This window comes from Lotus japonicus, chromosome 1 (genome assembly GCF_012489685.1).
Source record: "Lotus japonicus ecotype B-129 chromosome 1, LjGifu_v1.2".
NCBI classification, from domain to species: domain Eukaryota; kingdom Viridiplantae; phylum Streptophyta; class Magnoliopsida; order Fabales; family Fabaceae; genus Lotus; species Lotus japonicus.
In genome coordinates this window covers 736,205-756,691 of record NC_080041.1, presented here as the reverse complement: position 1 = coordinate 756,691, position 20,487 = coordinate 736,205, and the positions used below count along the sequence as shown (strand labels likewise).

General features: G+C 35.4%; 1 protein-coding gene across 4 annotated transcripts; it reads left to right on the top strand.

Annotated features, from left to right (window-relative positions):
- Positions 1-975: 975 nt before the first annotated feature.
- On the top strand, positions 976-19,037 carry LOC130732854 (pentatricopeptide repeat-containing protein At3g22150, chloroplastic). Of its 4 annotated transcripts, none has more exons than XM_057584854.1 (5): positions 976-3,842; positions 4,616-4,824; positions 5,044-5,127; positions 5,377-6,553; positions 18,894-19,037. In XM_057584854.1, exon 1 carries the CDS (start codon positions 1,029-1,031, stop codon positions 3,504-3,506), a length of 2,478 nt encoding a protein of 825 aa, XP_057440837.1. In that variant the 5' UTR covers positions 976-1,028; the 3' UTR covers positions 3,507-3,842; positions 4,616-4,824; positions 5,044-5,127; positions 5,377-6,553; positions 18,894-19,037. The 4 variants fall into 4 exon arrangements, with proteins under 4 accessions (XP_057440837.1, XP_057440838.1, XP_057440835.1 ...); XM_057584855.1 differs by lacking the exon at positions 18,894-19,037 and adding an exon at positions 6,880-7,179 and having other exon boundaries at positions 5,402-6,553; XM_057584852.1 differs by lacking the exon at positions 18,894-19,037 and adding an exon at positions 6,880-7,179.
- The last annotated feature ends 1,450 nt before the right edge of the window (positions 19,038-20,487 follow it).

Genomic DNA, 20,487 nt, shown 5'->3' with positions numbered 1-20,487 from the left:
AAGAATTTAGCTTGATAGAGAATTTCACTCTATCACAGCCCCGTGAAACATATTGGAATGGAAGTTATTATTTCTAAATTTTTTACCCAAAAAATATTTTTTTATATAAATGAAGAAGAAAAATAAATATTCAACAAAATAGAATATACTCTATCATTTTTAAATGATATAAAATATAGGATAAAATTTAGATACTGTTCAATGTGTGTTGTTTTTGTTGCTGCTGAATAAGAAGCTCAATCACTCACTTTCTTGATATGTTTTTTTTTAATGCGATAATTCTCTCAATTTACACTTTTCAACTCACTTGTCTTGTCCTGTTGTAATAGGGTAATATTAAAAACTATTTAAAAAAAAGGATAATAGTAAAAACCACATCTACATAAATTGTCTGTAAAATTTATCCTAAAATATACTCTATCATATTTAAATAAATACATTCTTTTTTCTATCTATTGCTTTCTTTGTTTTCATATCCACTATCTTCTCTATGTTTGTTGGTGTATATCTTCCAATCCCCTCCCTTTTACCTTGGAGGAGTTGGTTGTTTACTTTAATCAACTTTTGAAAGTAGAGTCTTTAAAAAAAAAACTTTAGATGCTTGTTTAATCCATCCTCTCTATAGGTGATGATTTTTTTCGAAGATGATGATTTTTCTTTTAAATTTTTTTCATGTCTTTTTTATTATTGATCTCTCATAATTGATTAATAAGTGATTGCTTAGTATAACAAAACATCATACAATGTCAAAAAATAATATTTTTTTACACATGTTTTCTTTGTCACCGTTTCTAGGTTTTTTTTTATTTTAAATAATGTAAGAAAAATTTGGCAAAAAATATAGCTTAAAACAATTTTGCCAACATGTGGTTACTTGCGACGGAAATGAATCCGTCACAAAAACCTATGTTTGATGTGGAATTAGCGACGGGGCCTTAAAGACAAGGACTTTGTGGCGGATTTTGCGATCGAAATGGATTAAGATTGAAGGGATAACTTGAACCGCATGATAGAATGAAAGAAGAAGAATGAACCAATCCAGTGGTATCAGTATCATCATGGCTTCTCCGGTAGTTCCTCTTCCTTCATCCCTTCTTCCCAACTCATTCGTCAACCTCAAGGAGAAGAACAACGCCATCAGTACCAGCATTCGTTCTCGCTTAAGCAACCTCTGCCAACAAGGCCAACCTCACCTCGCTCGCCACCTCCTCGACACTCTCCCTCGCCCTTCCACCGCCGTCTGGAACACCGTCATCATCGGCTTCATCTGTAACCACATGCCCCTCGACGCTCTCCTCCTCTATGCCCACATGAGAACCGCCACTCCCTCCACCCACTTCGATTCCTACACCTTCTCTTCCACTCTCAAAGCCTGTGCCCTCACCGGCGACCTCATGGCCGGTAAAGCTCTCCACTCCCACTTCCTCCGCTCCCAATCCAACTCCCTCCCTGCTCCCAGCAGAGTCGTCTACAATTCCCTCCTCAACATGTACTCCTCCTGCCTTCCCATCTCCGCTACTCTTCCCCAACAAGACTATGTCCTCAAAGTCTTCCGCCTCATGCGAAAGCGAAACGTCGTCGCTTGGAACACCTTGATTTCATGGTATGTCAAGACCCACCGCCACTTCCAAGCACTTCACGCTTTCACTACGTTTGTCAAGCTCTCTGTTACTCCAACTCCTGTTACTTTTGTTAATCTCTTCCCTGCTGTCTCCAAATTCGGTGATCCTAGAATTGCTCACTTGTTTTATGGATTTCTTCTTAAATTTGGTCATGAGTATGTCAATGATGTCTTTGTTGTCAGCTCGGCAATACTTATGTTTGCTGATCTCGGTTGTCTCGATTATGCGCGCAAGGTGTTTGATCAATGTCCCTGCAAAAACACAGAGGTCTGGAACACCATGATTGCTGCCTATGTTCAGAATAATCTTCCTGTTCAAGCAATTGATGTTTTCATTAGAGCCTTGGAGTCCGAGGAAGCCGTGTGCGATGATGTAACTTTTCTCTCGGTTATTACTGCCGTCTCACAGCTTCAGGAAGTCCATTTGGCTGAGCAGCTGCATGGGTTTATTCTGAAAAGCTTGCCTCTTTTGCCAGTTATTATTGTCAATGCTGTAATTGCGATGTACTCGAGGTGCAATTCTATTGATACAGCGTTTAAGGTTTTTGAGAAGATGTCTGAAAGGGATGCTGTTTCGTGGAATACCATAATCACTGCATTCGTGCAGAATGGTTTGGATGAGGAAGCACTTTTGCTTGTGTGTGAGATGCAGAAGCAAATGTTCATAATTGATTCTATCACTGTCACTGCCCTCCTTTCTGCAGCTTCTAATCTCAGGAACTCGTATGTTGGAAGGCAAACTCATGCTTTTCTAATCCGTCATGGGATACAATCTGAGGGAATGGAGAGTTATTTGATTGATATGTATGCAAAATCTGGCTTGATCAGGACTTCTGAAATGTTATTTGAGCAGAACTGCCCGAGTGATAGAGATCAGGCCTCGTGGAATGCTATGATCGCAGGTTATACTCAGAACGGGCTCAATGAGAAAGCCATTCTCACTCTCAGGGAGGCATTGTTGCACAAGGTAATACCTAATGCAGTGACCTTATCATCAATTCTCCCTGCTTGTAGTTCAACGGGGAGCATAGCATTTGCTACCCAACTTCATGGATTCTCCATACGCCATTTCATGGACCAAAATGTGTATGCGGGAACTGCTTTAGTTGACACATATTCTAAATCAGGTGCGATCAGTTATGCGGAAAACGTATTTAACAGAATGCCTGAGAAGAATTCGGTCACATACACCACAATGATGATGAGTTATGGCCAGCATGGGATGGGTAGGAGAGCTCTTACCTTGTATGATTCTATGCTGAGATCTGGCATCAAGCCTGATGCAGTAGCTTTTGTTGCCATCTTATCTGCTTGTAGTTATGCTGGTTTGGTTGATGAAGGTCTTGAAATATTTGAGTCCATGGTGAAAATACATAAGATTAAGCCCTCAACTGAACATTATTGTTGTGTTGCAGACATGTTAGGAAGGGTTGGGAGGGTTGTTGAAGCCTATGAGTTTGTCAAGCAATTGGGTGAGGATGGTAATGTAATGGAAATCTGGGGATCTATTCTTGGGGCTTGCAAAAATCATGGGTACTTTGAGTTGGGAAAAGTTGTTGCTGAAAAGTTGCTTAGTATGGAGACAGAGAAAAGAGTGGCAGGATATCATGTTTTACTCTCAAATATCTACGCAGAGGAAGGAGAGTGGGAAAATGTTGATAGAGTGAGAAATCAGATTACGGAAAAAGGCTTGCATAAGGAAATGGGATGTAGTTTGGTTGAGATTGGTGGGCTTGTGAACTACTTTGTATCTAGAGATGAGAAGCACCCTCAAAGTGGCGAGATATATGATATCTTGGACAAGTTGACGATGGACATCAAGGATGCTGGGTATAAGACCCGTTACAATTCAAGTTTAAATGAGATTGTGGAAACTGTTGAATGAATTGAATAATTCATAACAGGTTTTATCAAAATGAGCTGTTGATTGCTTTATGTGGGCAGTTGCAAACAATTGAGTAAAGTTAGTTGTTAAAATAGTCACAGGATTGATTATTACTGATAATAGTTTCATCATGGCCGGCGTGAGCTTATCCGGTGTACATGTCTAGAAATGCTGGTTTGAAACTCTTATTAGGCTGGCCATTCATTTGAAACATTTTGTCATTGATGAAGAAAACAACCGCTTCATGAACAGTATGATGTCCAATCGGTAACTCAAGTTTGTTCTTACTTTTAACTCCTGACTCGGGAAAAGCTGTGATGATTACTTTATGTCAAGGTATAATTTTTCAGCTCAGCTTTTTTCACATAATGTAGCATTTTGATACAATATGTAGCTGTAGTCTCAGGGCCTGTTTGATAACATGTACACTTTCTTTCTGTTCGTTATCATCAAATTTGGTAAACTCCATATTGGATGAATTGGATGCTATAATAAACATGAAACAAATGGTTGTTAATGTTAACTGTGATGGCTGTTGGTGAGGCGATGGAATGGCAAGAAGATTTGTGATGCTGGGCAGCAAAAGCAGCAGTGAAGTGTTTAGATGGTAGTGTAGATATTATCACATGGAGAAGTCTATGTAGCTGATAATTTGACATATCATTCAGGAAACATGAGGGAGTGGTATATCGTATGATGACAATAAGTGGCAGAAACTCTGGAACATCTATCTTGATGCTAACTTGCAACTGTGATTATTAAGGAGTTTTAACACCTTAGGTGGTGTATCAAATAATTTAATTTTTTTTCTTAACTGCATTGTTAATTTGATTTCCAAACTGAAAATGCAAATGTAGGCATTAATTATACTGGGTTTACAAATTGTGACCTTATTAGTACTGATATCTGTTCTAGCCTCTTGCTTGTCAGTTGTCATGCACAGTGCTCCCATTTTAGAGTATATGAGTTGAGTAGCGTAATTAGATTGATGCCTTGTGTCATATTTAAGGTGTTAGAGTGGATTCGTTGTGTATATTTCATTCAATTGAACTTGCATGGTATGGCACTTATTGTTGCTGATTGTTTTTCTTTATTCGTTCTGTATTCAGCATTTAGGTGAAAGGAAAGGCCTTGGAGGGATCTTTTTTAATGATCTGAATGCCAATGGTGAGGAGATGCTCCTTTCCTTTCCTGCCAGCGTTTGCTATATACATTGATGGGGGCGCTATGTCAAATTCAATTTGGTATTGAACCTAGCTCTAATTTTAGAGCAAGGAGCAAGCGAGAATCTCAGAGACACCTTGATTCTGTTTCCATGGTGAGTCACTCTTGCTCGCTGACCTCTGCTCAGTTAATTCCTTAGTTATTGCTTGGATTGCAATTCTTGGGCTCCAAATCATTACATGGAAGTAGCAAGCGAGAATCTCAGTTTCTATTTATTCTCAATCTTTCCCTTTATTGTTGGTTTTTATGACCTTGTGATCAATGATAAGTATGCTTATTGGATGCTTCCTCATATCATAAACTTTATTTGCAGGTGCCCCTTACAAGGATGCAATTGTTTTTCTTGATATCAGCTGGCTTTTTTACTCACTTATTATACCTAGATGATCTACTTGAGGTAACTTGGGGACCCCATTTATTTGTATTAAATTGTTTATATGATAATACGTGTAATTATATTAACACGTGTTAGTTTATGAAACACGTTTTAATTAGAGAGTTGGTTAGAGCTAGTGTTAACTTAGTTAGAATCAATTAGAGAGTTTGTTAGCTTAGTTAGAATCAGTTAGAGAGTTTGTTACTTTCTTTTCCTTTTAGCTGATGTATATAATCAACAATTGATCAATGAATTGATTCACTGATTCAGAAATCAACATTCTATATGGTATCAGAGCGAGTTTCTCTTCCGCACTCTCTCTCTTCTTCGTTCCCATATTGATCTTGAGATCGATTGGAATCGACTTTCCCTGTTCTCTCTGATTCAGTCGCTGCTTCCTCTTCATCAATGGAGGATTTTTCCGATCCCTACTATCTGCATCACTCTGATGGCCCTGGTTTGGTCTTGGTCTCGCAGCCATTGACGGGATCCAACTACAATACCTGGAGTCGATCGATGCTTGTTGCTCTCTCGGTGAAGAACAAGATCCCCTTCATCGATGGTTCGCTACCGTGTCCCGAAGCTTTTGATTCGCACTATCGCGCATGGAATCGCAGCTACAACGTTGTGATTTCTTGGATTTTCAATTCCGTGTCCAAAGAAATTGTGGCAAGCATCATGTACTCTGGCACCGCCATGGAAATCTGGAACGATCTGCGTGAGCGCTTTGCACAGAAGAATGGACCTCGCGTCTTCTAGCTTCGTCGTGAATTGATGAGTCTTCATCAAAGATCCGATTCTGTGAGTGTTTACTACACCAAATTGAAGACAATTTGGGATGAATTGCTCACATACAAGCCTGTTGTGAATTGTGTTTGTGGAGCAATTCAACCGCTTCTTGTTCATTCTGAAACAGAGCATGTTATGTCTTTCTTGATGGGATTGAATGATTCTTTCTCTCAAGTCCGTGGTTCTCTCCTGCTCATGGATCCTATCCCACCGATCAACAAGGTTTTCTCCCTTGTAATCCAAGAGGAGAAGCAGCGAGAGGTCAGCACTGGTAATGGTAGTTCAGATCATTCATCTCAACCCTTTGCTGCACAAGCTAGCTCCCAGGGAGGCTCTCGTTCTTCCGACTCTGCTGACAAGACAAAGAACTCCAAGAAAGATCGCCCAATTTGTTCTCATTATGGCATTCCTGGCCACACTGCTGCAAAGTGTTTCAAACTCCATGGTTATCCACCAGGAATGAAACCAAAATCCAAGCCTCGCACCACTGCGGTTGCTGGTCAAGCCTCTGGCAATCACCAGCACACACATGAAGGCCAGAATGCTATCACAACTCTGTCTCCCGATCAATGTACTCAATTGATTCAATTGCTCACAACTCAACTCACAACTTCTCAGGCCTCGGATGATGCTCCTGAATCTTCTGGATAAAACTCAGGTATTGTCATGACTAATACCTCTTCTATGATGCATCATAGGCTCAGAAATTTGTGGATAGTTGATTCGGGAGCCACACATCATATTTGCTATGATTATTCTTTGTTTTCCCAATATGATTATGTGCATTCAGCCACTGTTACTTTACCAAACAAAGCACTTATTTCAGTTCAAGGCATTGGCACTGTGCTTTTATCACCAAATCTTGTGCTGAAAAATGTTTTCCAAGTCCCTTCTTTTCAGTATAATTTGTTATCTGCTACAGCTTTGTTTGATACTTATTCTACTTACAAAATCATTTTGGAAAAACACCTTCTTGTCATACAGGACAGCCTCACTTTGAGGATGATTGGGAAGGCTAATCCGCAATCTGGCTTGTATTACCTAGATTCTAGGACAATGGCTAAGTCATGTACTTTGAACTCTGTTTCTTCTTTTACTTCTGCTGTAACTAGTCCAGAAACTAGTTCTGTCTTTTCTACTTTTACACCTTGTCCTAAGGTAGCCAAATGTCTATGGCACTATAGATTAGGACATTTATCTTTTCAGTATCAAGCTTTGTTACCTACAAATTGTAAGATACCTGTTTCTCTTTCACATGAAATAAAAACTTGTCCTATTTGTCCATTGGCAAAGTATCATCGGTTTGCTTTTCCTTCTAATCATCATATTTCAAAGAATAATTTTGATCTTTTGCATATTGATGTGTGGGGACCATATAAAACTGTCACATATACTGGCCACAGATTTTTCTTGACTATTGTTGATGATCATAGTTGGTATACATGGGTTGTTCTCATGAAGAACAAATCAGAGGCACCACAGCTTATTAAACATTTTTTTCAGTTTGTTAAAACACAATTTGATCTTACTGTTTTTTTTTTTTTGAAAACAAAAGTTATATATATATATATATATCTAATACTAAATGAGTTTGATCTATTCATTCTTAAAGTGAGATTTGCTCCTTCTTGAAACAATTCTCTTACTTGAGTATTATGAACTTTTGGTTGAGGCAGGGAATTCTTGAATACCCATTCCTCAGGAACTTTACTCATAACTTCTTCATGAGTAAGTTTCTTTGGAACTTGTACTGAAGATCTTTTAAGGTTTGCTTCTAGCATAATGGTTTCTTGTTTGGGTGAAGATCTTAAAGCTTTAAAATTATAATTGATTTTTGAAACTTTATAATATACTCTATATATTATTGAGAAAGGATCACTTTCTTCTTCAAAAATATCATTGTTTGCTAATAGATCTAATTGTATGGCATTTTTGGTCCAACTATTCTGAAGATTCATAGCATAGTTTGGATAGCAGTTAAAGAAAACAGGACCATCATGAAGGTTTGATTCTAAGACTGCAATTAACGAATCTTGTGGCTTTAATAGCCTCATATCTCTTAACATTACTATTATAGGAGAATTGATTCCTAAACGAAAGTTAGGTTTTGCAGCTACTTGTATTAAACCTACATGAATGAAGTTAAAACCATCTTTAATGTGTTGATCTAGAACATCTTCATTTAATAATTTTATAGTACTTGTGTGATCAGAACTATGTTGACAACATTCTATTGTAAAAATAGAATCATCTGCTCTATTGAATAAAGTGTGTTGTTTATATATTTCTTTCTTTTTAACTATAGGGATTGACCAATTTTGAAGTGTTCTTTCTATTGAAGCTATTTCTAACTCTTGTTGGGCTACCCTAGAGAGTTCTTGATCTTGGTTACTAGAACCAGAGTTGGATGTTGATGGAATCATGATCTGTTTGTTCTTTCCTAAACTTATTTCACTTAGGGTTTTGATTAATCTAGCCATGTTATTTCTAAAGGGACTTAAGAATGGTAATGTTTCTTCCCAATCTGGCTGACCAACGGACTCACTACCTCTCAGGTTTTACGGCCGGGACCACTAGACTCCAGGGATACCTCACACTAGATTCTTAAGAACTCTAAGTGAAATGAACAAGGTGATTAATTAAAACAGTAAGAAGAAATACAGTTGCAGAAAAACAAAAGATTAGATCCAACAAAAACTAACTACTGATTCCAGAACCCTTCCCTCACGGGAATAGGCTCTGATACCAGAAGTTGCGGAAGCTAAAAAACATTTTGCAAATAATTGCTTTCTTCTGTAAGTACTCTGAGTTTTCATTTTTTTTCATTATTTGCAAAATGTTTTTTAGCTTCCGCAACTTCTGGTATCAGAGCCTATTCCCGTGAGGGAAGGGTTCTGGAATCAGTAGTTAGTTTTTGTTGGATCTAATCTTTTGTTTTTCTGCAACTGTATTTCTTCTTACTGTTTTAATTAATCACCTTGTTCATTTCACTTAGAGTTCTTAAGAATCTAGTGTGAGGTATCCCTGGAGTCTAGTGGTCCCGGCCGTAAAACCTGAGAGGTAGTGAGTCCGTTGGTCAGCCAGATTGGGAAGAAACATTACCATTCTTAAGTCCCTTTAGAAATAACATGGCTAGATTAATCAAAACCCTAAGTGAAATAAGTTTAGGAAAGAACAAACAGATCATGATTCCATCAACATCCAACTCTGGTTCTAGTAACCAAGATCAAGAACTCTCTAGGGTAGCCCAACAAGAGTTAGAAATAGCTTCAATAGAAAGAGCACTTCAAAATTGGTCAATCCCTATAGTTAAAAAGAAAAAAATATATAAACAACACACTTTATTCAATAGAGCAGATGATTCTATTTTTACAATAGAATGTTGTCAACATAGTTCTGATCACACAAGTACTATAAAATTATTAAATGAAGATGTTCTAGATCAACACATTAAAGATGGTTTTAACTTCATTCATGTAGGTTTAATACAAGTAGCTGCAAAACCTAACTTTCGTTTAGGAATCAATTCTCCTATAATAGTAATGTTAAGAGATATGAGGCTATTAAAGCCACAAGATTCGTTAATTGCAGTCTTAGAATCAAACCTTCATGATGGTCCTGTTTTCTTTAACTGCTATCCAAACTATGCTATGAATCTTCAGAATAGTTGGACCAAAAATGCCATACAATTAGATCTATTAGCAAACAATGATATTTTTGAAGAAGAAAGTGATCCTTTCTCAATAATATATAGAGTATATTATAAAGTTTCAAAAATCAATTATAATTTTAAAGCTTTAAGATCTTCACCCAAACAAGAAACCATTATGCTAGAAGCAAACCTTAAAAGATCTTCAGTACAAGTTCCAAAGAAACTTACTCATGAAGAAGTTATGAGTAAAGTTCCTGAGGAATGGGTATTCAAGAATTCCCTGCCTCAACCAAAAGTTCATAATACTCAAGTAAGAGAATTGTTTCAAGAAGGAGCAAATCTCACTTTAAGAATGAATAGATCAAACTCATTTAGTATTAGATCTCCTCAACAGTTATACAGAGTAGATCTCCCAAGATCTTCTGTATCATCAAAGCTTAAAGGATTAGATACAACGTCTAGTCCTAGTATAGCAACACCTATATATCAAGATGAAGAATCTAGTAATTATTCTCCAACCCCTTCGCAAATCAACATGCTAAGTAGGGTAAAACCTAGTTTTGAAATAGACAAAGATTTCATTAGAAAAGATTTTATGGCTGAATACAATAAAGATAAAAGATTATGGTACTTCGAGAATTACAGTAAACAAGAAACTGAAACTCTTAGGGCCTTATATTATGAAGAAATGGAAGTTTCTGAAACAAACATCTATTTTTTTGATTGGTTCGAAAACCATTGTATTAAAAATAATCTTAATTATCCTTTCTGGAAAAACGTCAATCCAATCACAAAAATAAATACCACTTGGAAAACTCCTGATAATAACACTATTACTTCAGAATACCCTCCACAAACTGGAGTGAAAATAGTCATAAAAGATGGTCATGAAATCGAAGCATCTCCTTATAAGGCAGAAGCTAACAAAGTTCATCAACAATTAAATTTTGCAAATACTATGTTAACAGTCATGTCAAAGCAGCTAGAAAGAATAGAGGTTCAAAAACCCTCTATTACAACCAAAGAAGCTTCTTCATCATTTACCTTAGGAAACCCTTTGCAAACTCCTATTTTCAAAATTCCTCAATACACTAAAGAAGAATTTAATTCCTTTAATCTCTCGGGAAGTGTAGAAAAATTAAAAGAAAAATTAAACAAGCTTTCAATAAATCATTTGGATAAAGATTTAAATATCAATAAAATTAGAAAGTTTGGGCCAGATAACAACACAAGAGCCTACTATCCAAGACCTTCCTATTCTGATATGAGGTTTGAAGAAAGAAAAGAATTTATTCAAAATACCTTTAGTGGAACTAGCCTTGATGAATGGAATATCGATGGCTTTAGTGAACAAAATATATTAGATATTACGCATCAAATGATTATGGCTGCCACAGCCTATAAAGTCCATAATAACACCGATAGAAATGCAGCATTAATGATTACTCATGGCTTCACTGGTCAGTTACGAGGCTGGTGGGACAACATCATGACCCCTGAAGATAAATCAACTATATTAGAAAAGAAAAAAGAAAATGGAGAAGAAGATGCTGTAGCAACATTAATATATACTATTATACTTCATTTCATAGGAGATCCTAGCATATTTAGAGAGAGAGCTTCAAGCCAGCTCGCTAATCTCTATTGTCCTACCATGTCCGATTACAGATGGTATAAGGACACCTTCTTCTCAAAGGTAACCTTAAGAGAAGATGGCAACAGCGCCTTCTGGAAGGAGCGCTTTATTGCAGGATTACCTAGATTAATGCAATCAAAGGTATTAGATAATTTATCACTTTTTAATCAAGGAAATCCAGTAAATTTTGGTTCGCTATCATTTGGACAATTGCATAACACTATAGTACACACAGGAATACAAGTTTGTACTGACTTCAAACTTCAAAACAAAATGCAAAAAGATATGCAAATCTCAAGAAAAGAAGTAGGTAGCTTTTGTGAACAATATGGAGTAGAACCTTTACAAGCTCCTAGTTCAAAAGCTAGAAGGATTAATAGATCCAAAACAAAGCCTTCTCAGGGCTATAAAAAGAGAAAACCATTTCAAAAGAAACCTTATGAACAAAGTCCTACTACTCAAAAACCTATAAACAAAAAAGCTGTAAATCCTAATAAAAAGAAAAATGTCTGCTGGAAATGTGGAAAGCCAGGACATTATGCAAACAAATGCAAAACTCAACAAAAAATTAATGAATTAGATTTAGACCAAAAACTCAAAGATAGTCTAATCAGTGTTCTCATTAATAGTGAAGATCCTCACTACTCTTCAGAATATGAAGGAGATGAAGACCAAGATGTAAATCTGGTCGAATACTCATCTGATTCTCATTCCTCTTCAGAAGAAGAAAGAGAATGTGTTAAAGATAGTTCAGGATTCTGTGATTGTGCAGGATGCTTAGGACAAAACGTCAATATGCTAACCCAAGATCAAACTATGAGTTTAATCTCTATAATAGACAAAATGGAGGATTCTCCCTTAAGGGACGAATTTCTACAACAACTAAATCTTTTGGTCAAAAAGGAAGAAACCTTGAAAAAGGAAATTAGTCCTCCAATAAATAGCATGAATGAAATTTTTAATAGATTTCGTCCTAAACCAACCATAACCTTATCAGATCTTCAAGAAGAAGTGAAAATATTAAAAGAAGAAGTTAACCAATTAAAGCAAAATGATCTTAGCTTAGAGTTCAGATTAATGGAAATAGCTGGGATAAAAATTATAGAATCTCAAGAAACCTTAGCCAGTACCTCAGGATTAAAGCAAATACATAATGAAGAAGAAGAAGAACCCAGTGAAAGTTATCTTAATCTCCTCAACTTGGTTATAACCCATAAATGGCACTCTAAAAATAACTTTAGTCATTAATAATGATTTTCGAATCAATATAGTAGCCCTCATTGATAGTGGCGCAGATATCAATTGTATTCAGGAAGGCTTAGTCCCCACTCAATTTTATGAGAAAACCAAAGAAGGAGTCAATAGTGCAAATGGATCCAAAATGAATATTCAATACAAACTATCAAATGCAAAGATTTGCAAAAGCCAAGTTTGTTTTAGATCTTCATTTGTCCTAGTCAAAAACATGACAGAAAAAATCATTTTAGGAACTCCATTCATTTGTCTTCTATACCCTATTGATAAAATAGATGAAAAGGGAATAGTCACAACAGTCTTAGGAAAGACTATTACTTTTCCATTTATAAAACCTCCTCAGGTAAAAGAATTAAATTTATTAAAGGAAATCTCCACCTCCAAAATAAATATGATCTCTAGAAAAAAGAATCATATCAATTCTTTACAAAAAGAAATAAAATATTATAAAATAGAGGAACAGCTCAAGAGATCTAATATTCAAAAGATTATTAAGGATTTTCAAGATCGGATAGAAAAGGATCTATGTGATTTAAATCCCATGGCCTTTCATCATAGAAAAATACATACCATAACATTACTATACATAGACGGGTTTAATGAGAAAGACATCCCTACCAAAGCCCGGCCCATTCAAATGAATGAACAATATTTAAAATATTGTAGAGAAGAAATAGGAGAATATCTCAAAAAGGGCCTGATTCGCCACTCCAAATCTCCTTGGAGTTGCACAGGGTTTTATGTCATGAATGCTTCTGAGTTAGAAAGAGGAGCCCCTAGATTAGTCATTAATTACAAACCCTTAAACAAAGTATTAAAATGGATAAGATATCCATTGCCTAATAAAACAGATCTCATTAAAAGATTACATAAAGCAACAATATTCTCAAAATTTGATATGAAGTCAGGATATTATCAAATTTCGGTCAAGGAGGAGGATCGATATAAAACCGCCTTCGTTGTCCCTTTTGGTCATTATGAATGGAATGTAATGCCACAAGGTTTGAAAAATGCACCTAGTGAATATCAAAACATCATGAATGATATATTCTATCCATACATGGACTTTACCATTGTATATCTAGATGATGTCTTAGTATTCTCAAAAGGCATAGATCAGCATGTTCAACATTTAGAAAAATTTATAGAAATCATTAAGAAAAATGGATTAGTAGTTTCAGCAAAAAAGATGAAAATCTTTGAAACCAAAACCAGATTTTTAGGATATGAAATTCATCAGGGACAAATTACCCCAATACAAAGATCGTTAGAATTCGCCAAAAACTTTCCAAATGAATTAAAAGAGAAAACTCAATTACAAAGATTTCTAGGTTGTGTTAATTATGTAGCAGATTTTATCCCCAACATAAGGATAATTTGTGCAAAGCTATGTTTGTAATCCCTGCAGTTCATCTTTGAATAAAAGCTTTCTTCTGTAAGTACTCTGAGTTTTCATTTTTTTTCATTATTTGCAAAATGTTTTTTAGCTTCCGGCCGTAAAACCTGAGAGGTAGTGAGTCCGTTGGTCAGCCAGATTGGGAGGCGGAAGCTAAAAAACATTTTGCAAATAATGAAAAAAAATGAAAACTCAGAGTACTTACAGAAGAAAGCTTTTATTCAAAGATGAACTGCAGGGATTACAAACATAGAGAGAGAGAGAGAGAGAGAGAGAGAGAGGTAGGTAAAAAACCCGATGCCCTCTACTCTAACTTGGCTACCTATTTAAACAAGACTTAACCATGATTACTTTTCGAAAAGTAATTCTGGTTTACAAAAGGTAACTATAGTTAATGATAAAGTAACTAGACTTGATTTAAAGTAGCCCTAGTTACAATAATGAAAACTTTGATAATGAAAAGCAGATTCCTTGTCTGCCATGATGAAGAGTGTTGATGATGACTCTTTTGTCTTTAGTCATACGGATGATAATTGATGCCTTCACAGTCATCCTCATTATCTTGGAGGTAGTGTCGACTGTTGACTGATGATGTATCTGAGCCTGACTTTTGGCTTATCATGTCTATTTTTTGTTGAAATTCTTTGGGTGAGCTAGCTGAAGCTAATTCGGCCATAATTTTTGACTTCTCTTGAAGGAATGAGGCTTCTTGAGAGAGACCTGGAGCCTGGGGAGCGGATAACTGCTTCTTGCTCTTTTGAGTAAGATGATAGGTTTTTATCCAGGCTTCAATTTTTGTTTGCTGTATTAATGAAATATTGAACTTTGCCCACCACTTTATCCTAAAGATTCGATAAAGCTGGTATAATTCTGTATCATCAAAAACTTGAACGGATCTCCAGTCCCAAGTTAATATCCATGAAATGGCTTGGGAGGCAGTGAACATGAGGAGTTTTTCTTCCATGAGGAAGTCGGTCCTTTGGACAAAGTATTTGAATAGAGGCTTGACTTCTTCAGGGAAAATGGATTCATCCAAACCTACTTGGTAAAACCAGACTTTGAACCATTGTGGGAAGTTCAGCGAAATCCCCTTATGAAACCATATGAACCAAGAGTGTTGAAAGGGTCTAAGATACAGGGCGTTGTACCAAGCGTCTGTGTAATCATAGTAATTGTAACTAGGTGGATCAAACTGTCTAGAAAAGTTTTTGAAGTAATGAAGAGGGACAATCCAATCTTTTTCCGAAAGAACTTTGATGATTTTAATTTTTGAAAAGGCTATCTCCCCTTGTTTGTCAGGGGTATGAGTAACCTCTATTGAGTCAGAATCCACCAGGATGAACTCATAAAAGAGTCGGGTCTTTTTGGGATGTCCTGGAACATATTGAAAGTTGGGAGGCAATAACTTGGCAGCTATTTCTTTTGGATATAAGGAGAAATATTCTTTTTCTATGATGAGGGATGACAAGCCTTCCGGCTTTTCCACATATTCTGTTGGTTCAGGTTTGACAGAGGGTTTTGAAGAAGGTTGAGTTAATACGGTATACTTATTAGCCAGTGGGACTAATGGAGCTTTTTGATTTTGAGGAGGTGTTTTGACAATTTGTGAGGTAGTAAGTCTTTGAGAGGATTTTGAAGGGGTGGCTGGTGCAGATGTTCCAGCACTTTTGAGGGGAGTTATTGCAAGTGCTTTGTCTTTGGATGTTGAAGATGAACCCAGTGGGGGTCCATATTGATCTTTTGACTTGGGCTTTTCACTCATGTTTACCCTGTAAAAATTCTCTTGTTAGAAAATCTGGAAGGGAGTTACTATCTCCTTTAATATGAGTTATTTCAAAATCAAAGCAAGAAAGTAAAGATTGCCATCTGGCAAAAATGTGTTTTGAAACTAGGTTTTGAACATCCTTTTGTAAAACTGAAGGTGCTGCTTTGCAATCAGTTTTTATCAAAAATCTTTTATTAAAAACATCATCTTGAAATTTTTGAACACATAGGACTATTGAAAGAATTTCTTTTTTGACTGTGGAATATTTCTGTTGAGCTGGGTGCCAAATACCTGAATGGTACCTAACTATTTGTTCTTTTGAAGACTGAGGTTTTACCTGCTTAAGTATCCCACCATATCCTAATTCTGATGCATCGGTTTCTATAATTAATGAAGCATCTGGATCTGGTATTCCTAAACAAGGTAGACTTTGAACTAATCTTTTGACTTCTCTAACACTATGGCTCATTTCTTCAGACCATGGCGGAGAGTTTTTCCTACGTCTTTTGAACAAAGGGGCACAAATTATCCTTATGTTGGGGATAAAATCTGCTACATAATTAACACAACCTAGAAATCTTTGTAATTGAGTTTTCTCTTTTAATTCATTTGGAAAGTTTTTGGCGAATTCTAACGATCTTTGTATTGGGGTAATTTGTCCCTGATGAATTTCATATCCTAAAAATCTGGTTTTGGTTTCAAAGATTTTCATCTTTTTTGCTGAAACTACTAATCCATTTTTCTTAATGATTTCTATAAATTTTTCTAAATGTTGAACATGCTGATCTATGCCTTTTGAGAATACTAAGACATCATCTAGATATACAATGGTAAAGTCCATGTATGGATAGAATATATCATTCATGATGTTTTGATATTCACTAGGTGCATTTTTCAAACCTTGTGGCATTACATTCCATTCATAATGACCAAAAGGGACAACGAAGGCGGTTTTATATCGATCCTCCTCCTTGACCGAAATTTGATAATATCCTGACTTCATATCAAATTTTGAGAATATTGTTGCTTTATGTAATCTTTTAATGAGATCTGTTTTATTAGGCAATGGATATCTTATCCATTTTAATACTTTGTTTAAGGGTTTGTAATTAATGACTAATCTAGGGGCTCCTCTTTCTAACTCAGAAGCATTCATGACATAAAACCCTGTGCAACTCCAAGGAGATTTGGAGTGGCGAATCAGGCCCTTTTTGAGATATTCTCCTATTTCTTCTCTACAATATTTTAAATATTGTTCATTCATTTGAATGGGCCGGGCTTTGGTAGGGATGTCTTTCTCATTAAACCCGTCTATGTATAGTAATGTTATGGTATGTATTTTTCTATGATGAAAGGCCATGGGATTTAAATCACATAGATCCTTTTCTATCCGATCTTGAAAATCCTTAATAATCTTTTGAATATTAGATCTCTTGAGCTGTTCCTCTATTTTATAATATTTTATTTCTTTTTGTAAAGAATTGATATGATTCTTTTTTCTAGAGATCATATTTATTTTGGAGGTGGAGATTTCCTTTAATAAATTTAATTCTTTTACCTGAGGAGGTTTTATAAATGGAAAAGTAATAGTCTTTCCTAAGACTGTTGTGACTATTCCCTTTTCATCTATTTTATCAATAGGGTATAGAAGACAAATGAATGGAGTTCCTAAAATGATTTTTTCTGTCATGTTTTTGACTAGGACAAATGAAGATCTAAAACAAACTTGGCTTTTGCAAATCTTTGCATTTGATAGTTTGTATTGAATATTCATTTTGGATCCATTTGCACTATTGACTCCTTCTTTGGTTTTCTCATAAAATTGAGTGGGGACTAAGCCTTCCTGAATACAATTGATATCTGCGCCACTATCAATGAGGGCTACTATATTGATTCGAAAATCATTATTAATGACTAAAGTTATTTTTAGAGTGCCATTTATGGGTTATAACCAAGTTGAGGAGATTAAGATAACTTTCACTGGGTTCTTCTTCTTCTTCATTATGTATTTGCTTTAATCCTGAGGTACTGGCTAAGGTTTCTTGAGATTCTATAATTTTTATCCCAGCTATTTCCATTAATCTGAACTCTAAGCTAAGATCATTTTGCTTTAATTGGTTAACTTCTTCTTTTAATATTTTCACTTCTTCTTGAAGATCTGATAAGGTTATGGTTGGTTTAGGACGAAATCTATTAAAAATTTCATTCATGCTATTTATTGGAGGACTAATTTCCTTTTTCAAGGTTTCTTCCTTTTTGACCAAAAGATTTAGTTGTTGTAGAAATTCGTCCCTTAAGGGAGAATCCTCCATTTTGTCTATTATAGAGATTAAACTCATAGTTTGATCTTGGGTTAGCATATTGACGTTTTGTCCTAAGCATCCTGCACAATCACAGAATCCTGAACTATCTTTAACACATTCTCTTTCTTCTTCTGAAGAGGAATGAGAATCAGATGAGTATTCGACCAGATTTACATCTTGGTCTTCATCTCCTTCATATTCTGAAGAGTAGTGATGATCTTCACTATTAATGAGAACACTGATTAGACTATCTTTGAGTTTTTGGTCTAAATCTAATTCATTAATTTTTTGTTGAGTTTTGCATTTGTTTGCATAATGTCCTGGCTTTCCACATTTCCAGCAGACATTTTTCTTTTTATTAGGATTTACAGCTTTTTTGTTTATAGGTTTTTGAGTAGTAGGACTTTGTTCATAAGGTTTCTTTTGAAATGGTTTTCTCTTTTTATAGCCCTGAGAAGGCTTTGTTTTGGATCTATTAATCCTTCTAGCTTTTGAACTAGGAGCTTGTAAAGGTTCTACTCCATATTGTTCACAAAAGCTACCTACTTCTTTTCTTGAGATTTGCATATCTTTTTGCATTTTGTTTTGAAGTTTGAAGTCAGTACAAACTTGTATTCCTGTGTGTACTATAGTGTTATGCAATTGTCCAAATGATAGCGAACCAAAATTTACTGGATTTCCTTGATTAAAAAGTGATAAATTATCTAATACCTTTGATTGCATTAATCTAGGTAATCCTGCAATAAAGCGCTCCTTCCAGAAGGCGCTGTTGCCATCTTCTCTTAAGGTTACCTTTGAGAAGAAGGTGTCCTTATACCATCTGTAATCGGACATGGTAGGACAATAGAGATTAGCGAACTGGCTTGAAGCTCTCTCTCTAAATATGCTAGGATCTCCTATGAAATGAAGTATAATAGTATATATTAATGTTGCTACAACATCTTCTTCTCCATTTTCTTTTTTCTTTTCTAATATAGTTGATTTATCTTCAGGGGTCATGATGTTGTCCCACCAGCCTCGTAACTGACCAGTGAAGCCATGAGTAATCATTAATGCTGCATTTCTATCGGTGTTATTATGGACTTTATAGGCTGCGGCAGCCATAATCATTTGATGCGTAATATCTAATATATTTTGTTCACTAAAGCCATCGATATTCCATTCATCAAGGCTAGTTCCACTAAAGGTATTTTGAATAAATTCTTTTCTTTCTTCAAACCTCATATCAGAATAGGAAGGTCTTGGATAGTAGGCTCTTGTGTTGTTATCTGGCCCAAACTTTCTAATTTTATTGATATTTAAATCTTTATCCAAATGATTTATTGAAAGCTTGTTTAATTTTTCTTTTAATTTTTCTACACTTCCCGAGAGATTAAAGGAATTAAATTCTTCTTTAGTGTATTGAGGAATTTTGAAAATAGGAGTTTGCAAAGGGTTTCCTAAGGTAAATGATGAAGAAGCTTCTTTGGTTGTAATAGAGGGTTTTTGAACCTCTATTCTTTCTAGCTGCTTTGACATGACTGTTAACATAGTATTTGCAAAATTTAATTGTTGATGAACTTTGTTAGCTTCTGCCTTATAAGGAGATGCTTCGATTTCATGACCATCTTTTATGACTATTTTCACTCCAGTTTGTGGAGGGTATTCTGAAGTAATAGTGTTATTATCAGGAGTTTTCCAAGTGGTATTTATTTTTGTGATTGGATTGACGTTTTTCCAGAAAGGATAATTAAGATTATTTTTAATACAATGGTTTTCGAACCAATCAAAAAAATAGATGTTTGTTTCAGAAACTTCCATTTCTTCATAATATAAGGCCCTAAGAGTTTCAGTTTCTTGTTTACTGTAATTCTCGAAGTACCATAATCTTTTATCTTTATTGTATTCAGCCATAAAATCTTTTCTAATGAAATCTTTGTCTATTTCAAAACTAGGTTTTACCCTACTTAGCATGTTGATTTGCGAAGGGGTTGGAGAATAATTACTAGATTCTTCATCTTGATATATAGGTGTTGCTATACTAGGACTAGACGTTGTATCTAATCCTTTAAGCTTTGATGATACAGAAGATCTTGGGAGATCTACTCTGTATAACTGTTGAGGAGATCTAATACTAAATGAGTTTGATCTATTCATTCTTAAAGTGAGATTTGCTCCTTCTTGAAACAATTCTCTTACTTGAGTATTATGAACTTTTGGTTGAGGCAGGGAATTCTTGAATACCCATTCCTCAGGAACTTTACTCATAACTTCTTCATGAGTAAGTTTCTTTGGAACTTGTACTGAAGATCTTTTAAGGTTTGCTTCTAGCATAATGGTTTCTTGTTTGGGTGAAGATCTTAAAGCTTTAAAATTATAATTGATTTTTGAAACTTTATAATATACTCTATATATTATTGAGAAAGGATCACTTTCTTCTTCAAAAATATCATTGTTTGCTAATAGATCTAATTGTATGGCATTTTTGGTCCAACTATTCTGAAGATTCATAGCATAGTTTGGATAGCAGTTAAAGAAAACAGGACCATCATGAAGGTTTGATTCTAAGACTGCAATTAACGAATCTTGTGGCTTTAATAGCCTCAT

What these genes read in the sequence shown, in the direction of transcription:
- LOC130732854 (XM_057584856.1), top strand. Translation starts at nt 1,029, where the DNA reads ATGAACCAATCCAGTGGTATCAGTATCATCATGGCTTCTCCGGTAGTT.